This window comes from Xiphophorus hellerii, chromosome 20, assembly GCF_003331165.1.
Source record: "Xiphophorus hellerii strain 12219 chromosome 20, Xiphophorus_hellerii-4.1, whole genome shotgun sequence".
Classification (NCBI taxonomy): Eukaryota; Metazoa; Chordata; class Actinopteri; order Cyprinodontiformes; family Poeciliidae; genus Xiphophorus; species Xiphophorus hellerii.
Window position 1 is genome coordinate 25,987,669 of NC_045691.1, and position 17,117 is coordinate 26,004,785.

General features: G+C 40.8%; 1 protein-coding gene across 2 annotated transcripts in view; it reads right to left on the reverse strand.

Annotated features, from left to right (window-relative positions):
• cdh4 (cadherin 4, type 1, R-cadherin (retinal)) overlaps window positions 1-17,117 on the reverse strand; it is a 307,449-nt gene that overhangs the window by 89,315 nt on the left and 201,017 nt on the right. For both annotated transcript variants that reach the window (XM_032549916.1, XM_032549917.1), the window contains exon 5: window positions 11,800-11,982. In XM_032549916.1, coding sequence (XP_032405807.1) covers window positions 11,800-11,982 — 183 coding nt within the window. The remainder of the gene's footprint in view (window positions 1-11,799; window positions 11,983-17,117) is intronic.

Below are 17,117 nucleotides of genomic sequence, written 5' to 3' on the forward strand. Positions count from 1 at the left end.
TGCCAATGAGCGTCCGGAGGGGAGCTGGAGCGGCTCGGAGGGAGGCTGCCAGGGAGGTCAGAGTGGACGAGGGGCAGACTGACAGTCATTTAGCGAGAGGCTGAGCTCCGTGTCACTCACAACACCACAAAGCCTTTGTAGTACAGAAGGGGGCTCTAATGGGACTGTCACCTTCTAATTGTCCGACTGGGAGCGCTCTGAATGAGAAACGGCGGCGCAGCTTCTGGGAGGGCGAAGACAACAGAGACACAAACACACGAGCTCTCGTGTCCTCACAGAGAAGCAGACCCAAGTGTGTGTGTGTGTGGGTGTTCACACAGAGAAATCTTGTTTTAAAATGTTTGCCGACAAATTTCCATAAATTTCTCTTACAGGCCCTCTGCACTCCAGTAAATAAAGTCTACTGTGGGTTTTATTTTATTTTATTTTTTGTAAACAAAGAAGCCCCAATCCCAATTTTTTAGTGTTAAGATGTTCATATGTTGTAATTTCAAATTGCGATTGGAAAGATTCTGTCCAGTTTCTGTTTTAGACCCGACACTGATGTCATTCTGGGATCGGATATCGGGCCGATGTCAGCTAATCATCCGGCTGTTTACTCCTGAAGTGTATATTGGTAGTAGCCAAGAAATTGTTGCAGACTTTTATAATAAAATACAGACAATAATCTCATACATTTGTATGTAAACGGATGTTAGATATACGTCAATAGACGTGTTTGTCAGATTTTGGAACTTCTCGAAAATACATATTAAACGGCTTCGCAACACTACATGCAGATATTATACAGTGGTTTTCTTTTTCACCTGCTGTAGATGTTTGTTTGTTTTTTAAATTGAGTAATGAAAAGTTGATTATTGAAAGTTAAAGTGCACAGCCAGAGCGAACACAGAGTGAACAGACTGTTGCTCAACTTGCCATTCCTTGTAGATAATGCTCAACAGTTTACACGTTTCTTCTGTTTTTCATTTTTTAGTCACTTGAATGTTTGCAAGTCATCAAATGGATGCCAGTATCAAGATAATTGATTAAATACCAAATTAAATGATAAATTTGTTTGTTCAGAGGAAAAATTGCTTTCCAAACCAATCTGGCATTATAAAAAATCCCTCTAAGCCTAATCCCTGGTTGTGCCACTCTTGGAACCAACAACTAAAATTACATGTTTGCAATAGCTAATAATCAGCCTTTCAGCTCACTGTTGAGGAACTCTGGTCCACCACTATTAACATAATGGTTTCAATTCAACCACATTGGAGGGTTTTATTTTCTGAGCCTGGATAGCCTTTCTGAGATCACACAACACACAGTAACATTTCAATTAGATGAAAGTCGTTGACGCTTTATTTTGTTTCAGCATTTTAGACATTTAAAGGTGGACTTATTGGATTGGCCAGCAATGGTTTTCAGTTTGAAAATTTTCCATTTTACCATTTTTTTGTCCAAATTACTGAATGATGAACACTGAAATACAAGATATAAGACCTGCAGTAAATTCAGAGGTTGTTTGTGGTGATTTTGTTGCAAAGTTTCATGAGTTGTTGATGTCCTTATGTGGTCATTCGGAGAGACCGGCCACTTCAGGGAAGGTTCCTCCTTGTGTAGTTTCTCCATTTGTGGACAATGACGCTCATTTGGATTTCAACAATTGACTTTCTTATCAGGCTTTGACTTTATTTTAGACCATGGAATGACGTGAGGGCTGTAGTCAAAATTTTAGTCGTCTTCAAGTTGGTAGACCGGTTCTAACCATGTCGTTTCTTAATTCGATGGGTCATAGTGTATTCATTCAATTATCTTTGTCCCCCCAAAATCTGCATATGCTGTTTCACATCACAGCATTTTTAAAGTTTTTGAGCTCTGGATTAGAGTCCTCTAAATGTAAAAAAATTAACGGACAAAGTTTTAGGATACAATGATCATTTGGACTCTAAACCTTTCCGTTTCTAACTTCATTGTGACAGAACAAGCAGCAAAGTATGAAAAAGTTCAGAAGCAAGTTGTTGGGTTTCTAAGAAAAAGTTTCTTACAGTAGGAGCAAATATTTCCTTTGACATCATAAATAAATAATAAATGAAAAACAATAAAAAAAATTCCACGTGGAATTTTGTAAAACTGGAGTTTACATGGTCAGACTCGGCAAACTTGGATGTACTAATACTATGTGAAAGCTGCAAGTGTACTGTGACAAGAGTGGAGCAGTAATGTCTGTCATGGTGCGTCTTCAGCGTCTAAACTTTAATCAGGTCTACGCCGAGCAGCTATGCAGGATAAACAGAAATAACTCAACAGTTTTGGCAGTTCTTTGGCAGAAACAAGGTTAGAGAGCACTTCCCACCAACAAAAAGTCAGGTATGTGGAACAAGATTAAAGGCAACTTTATTCCTGGAGACCGTGCTGTTATTCTGGATGATTCAGAACCCAGAAACATTCAATTTTGGGAGGCATTCTGAGGATTATGTTAAGGGTGGGGAGAAATAGATAGAGGAGCGTCCCAATTTAAGCCCAGAGTGAGACGTCATTTCAAGAAACTCAGTTTGCTCCTTGGAGATGAGAGTAAAACCTACTTTCTGTGGTGACAAAATGTCACATAAAAACTTTTTTTTTTTTTAGAGAAAAAAACAAATGCAGCTAAATATCACAGTGAGAAAATAAATCAAGAAAATGACCTCAACTTCACACTGTGACCTCAGCTTCACACGGACATGATAATTTCCAGCCAACACAAGGCGAGTTTGTTCGTACGTCAGTCATTCCACTCAAAAGGTCAAAGCACTTTACAAAAAAAAAGAAAATAAGTCCTAAAACAAAGCAAGACTGTAGGATATGAGCTGAATTTATGCAATAAGTAAAGACGAAAATGTGAAATACCAATTTGATTCAAATGGTTAAGATTGTTTGACTGGTAAAACAAGTTTTGGCTGGACAGGAAAGGTTGAGCAACACTAGTCCACCCATAAGAAAAAACACAAATTAAAGCTTTGATTTGTCCTGCTTTTCTGTTCTTATTTGACAAAAAAACAACAACATTTATTCTTACATTGTACCAGTGACGTGTGGTGAGGTTCATAGCTGGTGAGGCACTGACTTAATCAAAATCAGACTTATAAATATAGACCCCCGGCACATTATTGTTTACATAAGGAAATTTTGCACATGTGGACAACGCTGGAGGGCAAAAACGCTATTCTTTTACATGTCATGCCCAGCCGTGCTGCCGCCGTAGAATAATTCTGTTAACTCAATCAAACAGATATCTACAAACTTGGTCATGTAGATATTATTAATTTCGTGCTGTGCTCCACAGCAAAGGGAAAACCGTTAAAGTACAACTCAAAACCATTTCTTTCTCACTCTCTGCATTGGCCAGGCTACACACCGACTTGATGCCACAGCAACTGAAAACAACACCCCTAAAAAAACATTGAAATATTTCCCACACAAAGAGCAGAACATTCAGTCTGTTGCAGTAGTATGGTTTTAGGCTTAATGTTTATTTTGCGATTATTAATAAGTGATTGCTGTGGTAAGAGGAGAAAACTATAAATATATCACTTGACTTTACTGTATGGCTAGCTCCATGGCTAGCTCCCTGTTACTGTCTCTTACTCTGCAGTTGTGGAGTCACAATGTCTGGGATCATGAGCGCCCCCTGCCAAGAGGCAAGAAAACTGCCTGCCTCTCCTCGAATCTGTTCTCTGTCGTTTCTGATCGCTCCTCAGCACACGAAAAACACCGTACATTATATACATAAGCTAAATTATGGAAAATCAGTTCATACATTAAATGTTTTTTAGCCATTTTATTGACGACGTACAGACAGGAGGAACTTACAGCATAGAGTGGCAGCCAGTGCAGTTAGTGAGAGGTTGATCAATCCCAGGTGAGGCTCGATTCGCTGCTGCCTCACCGGCTTCGCTTCCAAGCAATTGAATGGGAAATTGCGAAAATTCAGCAATTTTAAAGAAAAACTAATCAAAATTGGTTAAGCTAAATGAAAAATAGGTACTTTATAGTACAAACCACAGGGTGAAAATAGCAATAGAAATTATTTTATCATTATATTTTTCCATTATGACAGGTGAGGTTCTGCCTCCCCTGACCACACATCACTGCATTGTACATTAAAATTAGATGTAGGCTGATTTAGAAATAGACTTTTTGTGGTTTTAAAAATGTAGACAAGAATCAGCAACAATGGCACGGTTTGTAGTTTTAGCCTTATTATTTAGCTGAGTTCTGGTCAATAACTTTGCATATTTACAGATTAAGATCAATGACGTCTGTCTGATTTCAACTCTGCCACTGATCAGCCTATGTATGGCAAAAGATGTTGTTACACTCCAGTGTAACAACAGTAAGCAGGCTCAATCCCCCAGTGTATTGTAAGCCTGGCGGGCCACCAGGCTAAACTTGTGCCCCCACCAGGCTTAGCATTTCTTATTTATTTGAGTGTTTTTGAAATGTTTGCATTTTTTTAAAAGACTTTACAGTTGGTGTTCAGGTATGAATCTTCCAATCTTTCATTAACACATAATTATCAGGTGATATTTTCTAATTTTCTGTCAACTTTAAACATTTTTTAACTCAAAAGCATAACGGGCCGCTGGACGAACGACTGCCCTAGCACCCAACCATCGACCTTAGCAAGTTTTCTGGGGGAAACCTTGTACTCTATACCAGGGAACCACAGGCCAAACTATTTGACCTCACATGTAGCCAGAAATCTATGATGGGCAACCGTCATAGATTCTTTGCACAGGATTCTTTTCCTGTGCAAAGAATCAGAAATGCTTCTTTCTGAGTATGCAACACGCAAACAGAAAGAACGCTAAGAGTTAAGGCGTGCTGGTCGGCAAGGTGCGACCGCCTCAGGCTCGTGGATGTCTTGACTTATTTCCAGCTCTCTCTCTATTGCCACCACTCAGCCTGCCTGCATCTAATGCTCAGTCAGTTCACTTTTAGATGGATGTAATAACAGATCAAATGCCTTACAGGATCGCCTATAGCTGGAAGCACGCAGCAGTCACAAAGCTGGACAGTTTGTGTCTGTTATTGACTGCTATAACTCCCTGTCTACATGTTAGTTTGTTTTAAGAGATGGAAACAGCAGCGCTCTGGTAATAACTGCTGGTGGGAAAAAGTTAGAAAAGAAGTGCGGCTGCATGATGAGCGATAGACAGTACAGAGGAAGCAGGTATTTATATTTTCCTATTTAATATGCAACAGGAGTTGGAAATCTAATTTATCAACAGTAAAAAAAAATATGCAATGCACAGCTATCGTTTATGGAGTTTTTTAATGGTGAAATCACTGAAACTGTTTTAATATATCAACATTTAGAAAATCTATAATTTTCAATTTTTAAAATTATTTTTTTCATGTCTTTTATTCTGAAGACAAACCAGTCCTAGATAAAGAAAAAAAAAAAAAACAGAACACCAAAGCTATGATGTTACACATAATGTGACGGTAAGTGGTGTTCATGTCTACAGTGGAAACTTTTCAAACTATGGCATTTAGAGATGGAAAATTGTTGTGATAAGAAAAAAGAGTTGTGAAAAGTAAATTTTGTGAGATTTGCACAGGTTAGGTGTACACGTAGAGCCTGTCCAAACTGTTTGGACATTAAGAATTTAAGGAGTATTTAGACTTGAGGAACTCCCAAATCGATGTTTGTTGAGATTTAACTCTGTCCAGTGACACAAAGCATTTCAGATCTTCAAAGTAAGATTTACACAGAGGCAGAAATCCCCTTCTGTTACAAAAACTACTAACTTACCAGTTGTTAGCTTGTTGTAAGATTTGACAGCAATTAAATTACATAAAATTGAACCGACTCTCGGGAAAAAATACGAACGCCTTTTGCGAGCATTAACTTGATTAAGCCCAGTATTATTTAGCTTGATTTTCACAATGTCCATACTGTAAGAGCTAACAGCCAAACAATACAAAACTGAAAAACAACGACAACAACAACAAAAAAAACAATAAAAATGTTTTGTATTTGAAGCTTTACTATTGGGGCAAATATAAATTTTGAAATTCTATTTTAGCGTGAAAAGAAAAAAATCAACTGGCATAAAATATCGTTTTAACTCAGTAATTGTGCACACATAAATGAACATGTAGATGTTTACACGAGGAACACACAAAGAGCAGGGGCAAAGTATTTGAGCGCACATGGGAGGCAATAAAACTCTAGACAAAACAAGCGGATCCAAAAATCACATTATAAAGTCATTATGAGCGGTAATGAAATACTCTGAGCGATATGAGATTGCAAATAAGCCACAGTGTTATCATTTTGGGTACTGAGCAAACTGCAGCGCAGACATTACGCCGAGCGCACGGTGGAGCAAACCTGTAATCCCGCGCACACGGATACATCATGTTTATTTTAGCAGCTCTGCAGAGTTAAAATACAATTAAAAAGCCACAAATTCAATCGGCGTCTGAAGTGAACAGTCAAGATTTATCAAGGCGTATAAAAATAACCTGGGCGGTGGAGAAACGCAATCATTTGTTTACGTTTGCTTTGATGCGATTATACAGAACGAGTAATCTGTGATCATTTTGCCAACTCCACACTGCACAAACCAAATTAACCACCGGAATTACCATAATGAGCTGCTGCAACTAATGCATTAAAATAAATCCTACACAGGCACACTTAAGGATGCGACTTAAAACTTATTTATTACGTATATTACGGTTTCATTTTGGCTGAGCAAACAGCAAACACTGTGGGCCTTTTCCGTGAGCTTGTGGAGTCACGTTTTATTGGAGCTGCATACAATGTGCTCAATTATTTTCTTCCCCCCTTGTTCATTTCCTCTTCCTAACTGCAGGTCAGGGAGGTAGCCCACTTTGTGAGGCCTGGTTAAATGAAAGGAAGATCTTTTCTCGCTCACATTCAGACTGCTTTCCATCAGTTTTGCCTCATTGGCCCCGGTGTAGGTGCTGCGAGAAGGCCGTCGAGATGACAATGCCACAAATGGCCTGAAACTAATGTCGGCCTCTCTCACCCCTTCAGGTTTACAGCACTCTCCACAGACTTTCTATTTTGTATTTCCCCTTTTTTTCTTCTTCTTCTTCTTCTTTTTTACTTTTTCAACCTGAGTATCCAACTTTCATTGCCCTTTTCCACCCCCTCCCACCTGCAACTCTCAACCCTAGTCAGTTTCTCAAGGAAGAAGTCGTCCCTCTGCCATTTCCCTTTGTATCCACTGAACCGGAGCTGTTTCCACATACCTCTCCATTTCCAACACACTTACATCTGTCATGTCAAATTATTTGACAGTCAGAGCTCAGAAGCGTCTTCCATTTTGGCTCAATGTTAAATCAATGCCGTGAAAGCGCCGCGGCTCGAGTTTCTTCGTTACAACGGCGCAGGTTCCCTTCTTCCACCTGCAGCTGAACAAAGCTCCTCCAAACAGCTGCTGCGCCGCAACATTTGATGTTTAGTTTCTATGAACACACAAAAGGGGCTGGGTGTGTGTGTGCGTGTGTAAAAGAGTAAGTTACAGGCAGAGAATGATATGGATAATTGCTAAGGATTTCCCAGCAGGAAATTATAGGACGTCGCTTTTAAACTAGATCTATTGGCGTAATTAGCATCACAGTAACATCCAACCTCAGCCCAGCTACATTAACCTGTTATTATTGTGGGTGTCAGAGATCTTTCTCCGTTCTTACATAATCAAAGCAGAGGCCAACAGGCCTTTCTTTTGACATGCTGCATCCATCATTTAACGTCTGCAAAGATGAGATTAAACTCGGGGAGCAAACGTTATTTATTAGGTGGATTCTGCTTTTTTTTTTTTTGAGGTATCAGTTCTGAAGGGGATGAGTACATAATACCACAATGGTGAAATTAAAAATTTTGCCCCCTGTAGTGGATTAGTTATGGATTCATTCTGGTGGTGCTCACTTACATTGAAATTATTTTTTTGTGGTACACGGTGCTCTGTCAAAATGTCTTAGTTACATTACGGCCACCGTAGTCAGGAGCGTCGCAGAGTAATGCATACTGTGCTTTGACTGACTGACTTATCCGACTGTTTTGTTTCGCTTAATGTGCCTTATAATCCAGTGTGCCCTGTAGTGCGGAAACTACAGTAAAAGAAATCATAACAGTCAAGTTAGTGCCTGCAGAGTGACAAAATGTGAAGAAGTCCAAGAAGTATGAATACTTTTACATCTGATCCTCCTGTTTATGAAGCGTCACTCGAGAACTACACATACTGTACATCCCATTTACATTCTAACACGGGAGGAGCTGGTGTGTCCTCAGGTTCAGGTTCAGACTTTAAAGCCTCACTTCTTCTGAGGACCGCCGCTCTAAAGCTCAGAATCTCCCTCTGCTGCTCGCCTTCACGCCGCGACAAACCGCAGAGTTGTGTGGCAGGAAGACCTGGGAGCAGACAAATTTGCAGAGCAACAGACTCATCTCCCCCCATGCTGCACGGCTACAGGCTGAGGCGCCGCTACAGGACAGCCGGCTTGATAGAGTTACAGACGCACATTCAAACCAACCCGACCTCAACGGCGACACGGCCCGCACGTAGAAAGGTAGTCACCTGCAGCTTAATCCAACCATCAGACACCCGACACGAAAAAAAGGGGATGAAAGAGGCTCCACTTCTCCAGCAGGGCGCGACAATTTTGCACCTCCCGTGACACTGCATGGCATGATGGCGTGTGCGCGTGAGTACGTGTGTGTCTATGCGCGCAAGGGAGAGAGTGTTCATGCACTGGTGGAAAATCTGCTCACTTGCCGTCGCATTGGTGAAAGGCGATTTTCCGTAATCCCGGAGTGTAAGCCATGGAGTACAAATGGGCGTAAAGGACTATGTGTGTGTGTGCGTGGGTGTGTGTGTGTGTGTGTGTGTGTGTGCTACTATTTTTGTGCGAGTCAAAAATGTCTCCAAGAAGCCGCCTGTCTGTGTGGGTGACTGATAAGAGGCAGAGAGTGTGCAGTGATTAGAGCAGTGAGAGCAAAGAGCTAAAAAAAATTGTGACACCTCCATGAGAAATTAATTTGGAGATTTTCTCCACACCTCACAGCCACTGGATATAACTCAGCATTTGTCTGATGCCTGTTGAGTTTAAATTTGATCTATTTTTTTTTTCCAACTTTTGCTCTGCGGTTGTGTATAATTGAGTTCTTTAAGTTTCAAAGACATCCTTTTCAGAAGCAAGGTCACGCTTTCGCCTAAAAGCAGTCTTGGTGAAATGAAAATTACTTTTTTCTAAACCAAGGAGCGTTTTTAGAGGTGGAAATGGGAAATGTTTGGTAGTACTACAAGAAAATATGTCCTTGCACATTGATTGCTTAAAAACCACCTGTCTTTGAGATATTAATTATATGATGCTAGATTATAAGAGCAGCCATGGAACAAGCGAGAACATCTTGGCAATGCAAAAAAGTATAACTATATACGTCTCATGTTAACATCAAATCCTGTTTACCTTTAACACTCAACAGCCAGACCACCGGGGGTTAAGGATCATAAATACATACTCTGAGCTGCAACTCTACACTGGTACACCACAAGGATGTTACCTAAGCCCCCTCTGTTTCCTCTTTTCACCAATGACTGTGCAGTCATACAAATATCAAAAGCGCTTTTTTTGGTTCAAATATCTGTCCTTATGAAGACTTACTATACAATGTCAGCAAGCACAAACATACTCAGCTGGTTTCCTCAGTCTGTGGCGACTGAGTAAGTCCAAGATGGACGCTCGACCCATTGGATCTTGATCGGGGTGTCTAGGGTTGGGAATGAGAAACAGGGCTACACCCTGGACAAGTCAGAAGTGAATCAAAACACTAGACAAGATATTTACAAGACAGCTATACATGAATCCTTTACCACCCGCAATGAATCTACAATTACCAGGTAATCTTACATTCCTAATTGTTTAGCTTTTGGTGAACAATGGAGTACCTAGAGAAAAAAAACAACGTATTATTCATATTAGCTATGATCGGTTTAAAATGTGTTCTGACTGAATAATACAAATGTATCATTTTATATGGGTGCAAAACTAATTAGTCCCAACATGATGTGCATTTTCATAAAACAACCCCCTCATTCAGATTACAAATTTATTACAAATTCAATCCGAATATTCGGTAACACTTTTATTTGAAGGGGGTGTCCATAATGCTGACATGACACGTGTCATGAACATGAAGATGTTTATGGATGTTTAGGACTATTGACACTTTTAATACAAAGTCGCTTTAAAAGTTGTATTAAAAGTTGCATTAAAGGTGTCAACTTTGTATTGATTGGTAAATAATGAAACTTTTAATGCAAATTTCCAATAAGACTTACATGTAAAGTCCATTAAAAGTGTAAAATTTGCTTTAAAAGTGTCATTAATTACCAAATGATACTTTGTGACAACAGTCATAAACATCAATGAAGACTTATTCATGCTCATAACAGGTGTTATGTCATGTTTATGACTGTGTCATATCAGTATAATGCACACCACTTCAACTAAAGTATTACTGAATATTCCTATTGGAGCATTTATTTAACTTATCAATTCTGATTACGTACGTCCATGTAAACATGCCAACTTAGACATCACACTGGACTAACAGCTCATGTGCCTTGACAACCGCGTCATGGTTTTCACTCTCTGCCATCTTAATGGTGATTACGAATAGGATTGCAAAGCTGAGCCGCTTAAAAATTCAGCCTCAAAATTCATCTCCACTGTTGAAAAAGCCTCACAACAGTAACTATTTTCAGCAAAGACTAACCGAGTCCGGGTTGGCTCAGTTGGTAGAGCACATGGACCAGGAGGAGTGGCTACAGTCATCGAGTCATTGCTGTCAAGGGTTCAATTCCTGGTCTCGGACCATTTGCTGCGTGTTTTCCCCCCCTCTCAATTTACTGCTCAAAAAAAGGCCACTACGACTAACTCTAACTCTTGTAAAAAAAAATTAAAAAAAGATAGAAAAGAAAATCGAAGAGGTCTTAATATTCATTCAAGAAATTTAATCCGTTATAAAATACAAGACACGTTTGAAAAAACAGGAGGATAAAAGTTGTTTTTTTTTTATCTCTATTGATGCAAAAAGACATTTTTTTTGAAGCCCTGCAGAAGAATCATGTTTAAAGGAACACATGTGGAAATCCAAATCAAGCTGTGAAATTGTCTGGAGACCTTGCACACAATGGCAGAAAGAGTTTCCTGGGATCTTCGGGGATCTTCAGCAGGATGCTGCGCTTTAATGAAAGCCTTCTTCTTCCGCTATTACACGGGAAAAATAGACATTTAGTTCATGATAAAAAATTAAAAAGAAACGGTTTGCTAGCTGTTTTAACAAGAACAGAATTCCCACTCTTCAGTAATCCTCAGGTCTGCAGCTCTGAGACCAAGCATCAAGTGGGTATTTGTCTGCCTTCCAAGCATAGATTTTTTTTTTTCCCCGTCTCCTTGTCTGTTGATGCCCCAAGGCCCAGAATACAAATCATTTGGTATTATGATGTAAATCTGAGTAAAGTGCAGTGTTTTCCCTGTACCTCCCATGCAAGGCAAGTAGAAAATACCAGTAAAATTGTTTCTCTTGGCCTCGTGGTGAATGAAGATATGATACAAAGGCATCTTCCCCAAGTTTTTCATGTTCTATTCTTCCCATAGACCTGAATAAGTCCTTTAAAATCAAAGACGTTTCAGAGTGCGTGTTCGAATCGGGTTTTCTCTGTGATCCGACGGCGCGCAGAAGTTTTCCGAAGACAAAGTCCTGTTTGCTAAAATCACACTGTCACTCACCCTGACAAGCATGTTTGGGAAAGGTCCTCGGGCGTTTTCAGGAACGTTGATAGGTGGGATGACCCAGTCTCTCTTCTGCCGCCTCAAGCTGTTCGCAGAGGAACCTCTCTGATGTCTTCGAGAGAACTTGATAACCCTGGGTTGGGACTCCCACACCCGTGACAGCATTTCTTCAAAGCCGATCTGAAAAGAGAAAAAGGGAAAGTGCGTTGTGAATCTTGAGATGCAGCAACAAAAAATAAAAAATAAAATAAAAAAAATATCATGACGGCTGATCGGTCCTGAGGGGAATTTGGCTGGTCAGAAAGTCAATAATGAGATCGCTTTATGATTAGAGCTACCAGGTAGTGCTAACAACAACACTCTTTGGTGTGAAAGTTGTTACTAAGTACAAAAGAAAAGATTCAAAGTGTGTAAAAAATAAGTGGTTAAAAAGAAGAATAAGAAAAAGAAAGATGTAACAGTTTCGGATGTATTATTAAAAAGTGAAGCCTGTGATTCGTTCAGGCTGCGAGGGAGCAAGAGAGAGCAAGACTTCCAGCAGGTAACAGGAAGGCTGAATGTTGGGTTTGGAAATTTGCTCCAGGTATCTGACCAATGTCCTGTGAGTTTTAAACGAGCCATTGCCTCCAACACACCTGGCTCATATTGCTGAATTACATCCAACATTTAATAAAAATCTGTTAAGTGTTCTGTATACTAGGACACTTTTTAAGGTTCATCAGTTTAGATGCTTGATACCACAAAGAGTGAATTAACTCTGCGTTTTCATAAAACTGCTGACAATCTGGGATTCTACAACCACTTGTCCAAAAGAGAGGGAAGATAAGGGTGCAGCAGCCCTTGAGTGGAGATCAGAGGAAAATTGACAAATTGGCTCAAGATCATGAAACAGAGTAGTACAAAACACTTGTTACAACCAAAGTATGCAAAAACTAAATCTATGAACATTCGAGACTCTCACATACACTCCATGGAGGTCTGAGCGTACTCGATGTAGATTCAAAGTGGCACTGAGTCGCTCAAAAGTACATTTTGTACGACTGGTAACACAAACTTGCATCCAACAGTTTCAAACTAATGGGGTTGAGAGTCGACGTAACCAGTCGAAATGGCGCCTGACTGCCACTTTGTGCTGCACTAAAAGGTGTGCGGTGGAGAAGAAACAGGGTTAAAAGACACAAATCCCTTAAAATAATGCCACATTGTTTGTTTCGAAACCCTGAGCAGGAAACCTGAACCTGCCCAAAGCCCCACGACTCCTACCTGAGACGGTGAGTATTCCTCCAGACTACACCGTGCATGGATGTGCGTGCTTTGTTTACATCCCCGCAGGGACGTTTTTAATTTAACGTTTCCTTCATCTCTGTCTTTCCTGTTTGTCCCCGCTGAAGACTGAAACAAATGAGGTATCCCCCACACACATACCTCACATAAGCCTTTCTTGGCATAAAACAGATACAAGAGAAACATCTGTCTGATAATGAGAGAAGTACCCTGCAGTTTTGTAATCATCCCAAGATGAAAACAGTTTTCTTCAAATTGTGTTGAAAGCCTTAATATCGTTTTGGTGTTTCAGACCACGAAGCTTTTGCTTTTTTTGTTGTTGTTGTTATTCCCAGCTTATGTTTGAGGCTTTTGAAAATCTCCCAGTGTTCAGCTCTCATGTAGGAACGTATGGACGGATAAACAATCCCCACGGCCCCTCCTCTGTGATGCCCTCTGGCTATAGCTGCAGAGGGAAGATTGGGCTCTTACTCAGTTTGCCTCGTGAAATAAGGGTTAGAAGGGTGCGTAAAGCCGTTTTTTTTTTTTTTCCACCCCGATCCTTTATGCTATCGTCATGTGTAATATGGTTGTATTGCTGTAATCCACCTAATCCTATTGTTGAGTCTGCACCCCCCCACGTACAAACACACACGCGCTCGGCAGCAGTGTGTCGCTGTCACCTGAAGCACGGTGGAAATCCTCCTGCTAATCCCACCTGGACCGCAGGCGGCGCAGCCTGGCGGGCAGCTGAGCGCACGAGCGGCAACGCGGCCGCGTCTCTGAAATGCAAACCAGGGGCCAACGGTCCGGCCTATCAGAGCGCACCTGCTGTGCCTGTGAGGGAGGCCGGCCGGAAGCTATACGCTCAGGCAACAGCGGTGAATGTTTTTCCATCTTTCGTCTTCACTCGTTGCATGTTGGGGGCTTAGCAAACCCCGCCGGCATGGGCAGACATTTTGGACGGAGTCAGCCATTCCCACCTGGGCGGAAAGCTTTTTTTTTAACCTCAGAGTGGCCAGCTTTTTATTATTCCTATCTCGGTTTGACACAGGGGCTCCTGCACTTCCTGTATTGGTGCCCTCGGTCCCCTGAACTTTTGTCAGCTGGTACAACGGTATAATCCACTGACAGCGTTTTTCAAAGTGGGGTAAAGAGGCCACCATTGGGCACTAGGAGGGCCACGTAAAACATGAGTGAAAAAAGTGGAAAAAAACAAGAAGTAACATTTAATCAGAAAATTTTGTTCAATATTTATAACATCAGATTTATTTTTCAATAATTATTAAGCATAAGTTAAAAATAATTTATTGAATATTATTTGTCATGCTCATCTTTCTGATTGGCTGCCAGTCAAATTTATCAAGCTTTGCTTCACAAGCTAGCATAGCACGGCTAACTAAAATCAAAAGAAAGGATTTTAATTGTCCATGCTAAACGGATGTGATAATTACTGACAAGAGAGAGTAAGAATGAGAAAAAATATTCGAAAAGCAGATGTTTCTTTTTATATTTTGTAGCGTTTTCCCTATAGCTAGCGCTGTTAGGGGGGGCCGTGGCATGGAAAAGTTTGGGAACTGCTTGTTTAATTCGTAGCTTAAATGTTGCAACGTGTTTTTTCCCAGTCACCTTTAAACACAACATGCCCATGTAAGCTTTACACCTGTCGGACAGCGATGGAGACAAGCCGCTGCGCAGAGCTGCATGCTACGTCCACTGTTAGCATCAAGACAGCTGAAAAGTGTTTTCTTAAGTGACCTTTTAGGTAAAAAGGAACTTGTAGGAATATCTTTACTGCACTGTACTTTTTGCTTTTACTTTAGTAATATGAACTATCGCTGCTCTTACCCGAGTAGATACTGGTGCAGGTGAGGCAGACAGTCGCTGATCGAATTAGTTTTTATCTGGGAATCTGTGCCACGTAGATGTTGGACAATGGAAATATTCACATTTTGTGACGTCATAACCTTATAATTCAATATTTACTAGGTGGGTTTTATGTGGAAAATCAACACACTGGGGCGTGCTGTGGTGGCGCAGGGGGCGCAGGTTTGGAGGCCTTAGTCCTCGACGCGGACATCGCGGGATCGACTCCCGGCGACCTTTGCCGCATGTCTGCCCCCCTCTTTCCTGTCTGCCTACTGTCACAAAAAATACAAGCCACTAGCGCCGCAAAAACTCTTCAGAGAAAAAAATGGGGAAAAAAAAAAAAAAAAAATCAACACACAATAATACACCAGTGTAAAGTGTTATATTGTTCTCAAAATGTTGGGCATTTATGTTTTTAAATCCCATAATTATTTAAGCTTACTCTTGATAGCTGATCTGTGAAAGCTGTATACAAGTGCACACCAGACTTCTTAGATTTTTATTTGCAAAAAGAAAAAAAATTAAATGCATAATTTCTTGTCCTTTTATTTTCAATTATCCACTACTATGTATTTGTCTATCCCATAAAAACCCAGTGAATGCATTGCAGCTTGTAATGGTTACGTTACAAAATGCGAATAATTGGTCCAAATTCTTTTTGCAAGGCACTTTCAGCTTTGCCAATCCTCGTATAAAAAAAAAATAACCCAACAAAAAAGCAAATGTTTAGTTTAATGTGGATAAAAAACGATCTGTGACAGTTTATGTGAGCGTACTTGGAGTCCAGTGACATATACGATGAGCCACGGCTCTGTTCTTTTTCCATCTACGCCCGTCCCAGTAAACAGCTCCTGAGATAAACTCCATATCTCCCCTCCCAGCCATCAGTGGGAAAATACAATGAACGACCAGCCTCTCCCATACAACAATCCACCAGCTGATGAAAAGCGGATGATAACGGGGTTGAAATATTTCATTGGTCAAGCCTCAACATTCCTTTAAAAGAAATGAAGAAGGGAGACAGTCAGCCAGAGTGATAGGAGTCAAGAGAAGAGCTGTCGTTGGATGGAAGTCTTGCTAGTGGATGATATCTGCATAGTGGCTGCATGCGACTGTGACTTTCAAACAGCATGGCAGATGAAATGCTGCTGGCACTGAGACAGAAGCAGAATTACAGAGAAGAGGGAACAACACAGGAAGTACACTCTCAGTAAGCTTCTGGAAAACAACAATGTGTGCCTATCCAATATGGGATATCTTTTGGCTTGTTTTCCTTCACATACACTCACAGGGAAGTTTGTAAGGTTCAAATAGTCAACACCAGTTTGGAACCTCTTGTGCCTCCAGAACCATCTTAATTCTTTATGGCACACTTTCTCCAGGGGCTCAGAAATGTTCCACATTTACATGATAGCATCACACAGTTGTCATAGATTTGTTAGCTGCATATCCATAATGGGAATCTCCTGTTCCGCCTCATCACAAAGCGCTCTAATGGAATGAGATCTGGTGACTGGGGAGGCCTGTTGGAGGACAACTATCATGTTCAACATACCAGTTTGATGTGATTTCAACTTTGTGACATTGAGCTCTATTCTGATGGAAGAACCCAACAGAACACGGGTGGTGATGAAGGGATGGACATGGTCACCAATAATAATCAGAATGGAGTTTAAAACCAAATCCGTGGATGGCTTCATGCTTTCCATGTTGTTGTTGTTGTTGTTTTTTGTTTTTTTTACCAAACTCTGACCCTATGTTAGGGAATCTGATAAGAGTCCAGTTTGAGAGAGCAGTGTAAATAGTAACTTCGGTTTTCTGTTCGCAGCTGCTTTTGTGTGAGATGCTACACCGCTTCCCTGCAGTCCCCTCACTTTTTCTCTTTTACACACTAAGCCTCCCACCAACTCACTTGCATTTTTGAGAGGTTAACACCAAACCCACTGTCCACCTCTATGGAAATTAGATCCATATTTGTGAAGAACATAACCCATCTCACTAGTCATAGAGAATCTCTTAGCTGGATTACTGTTGACGATTCGACTGGATTCTCACAGAATGTCTCGTCCCTCTTCCTTCTGTGGGTTAATCAGACTGAGCAGCCTGCAGGCCTCCTGTCCTCCTATTCATAACTGGCTCCTGGAGCTGATCCAGGTTATGTTTTAGTGACCCGTATGAGTCCC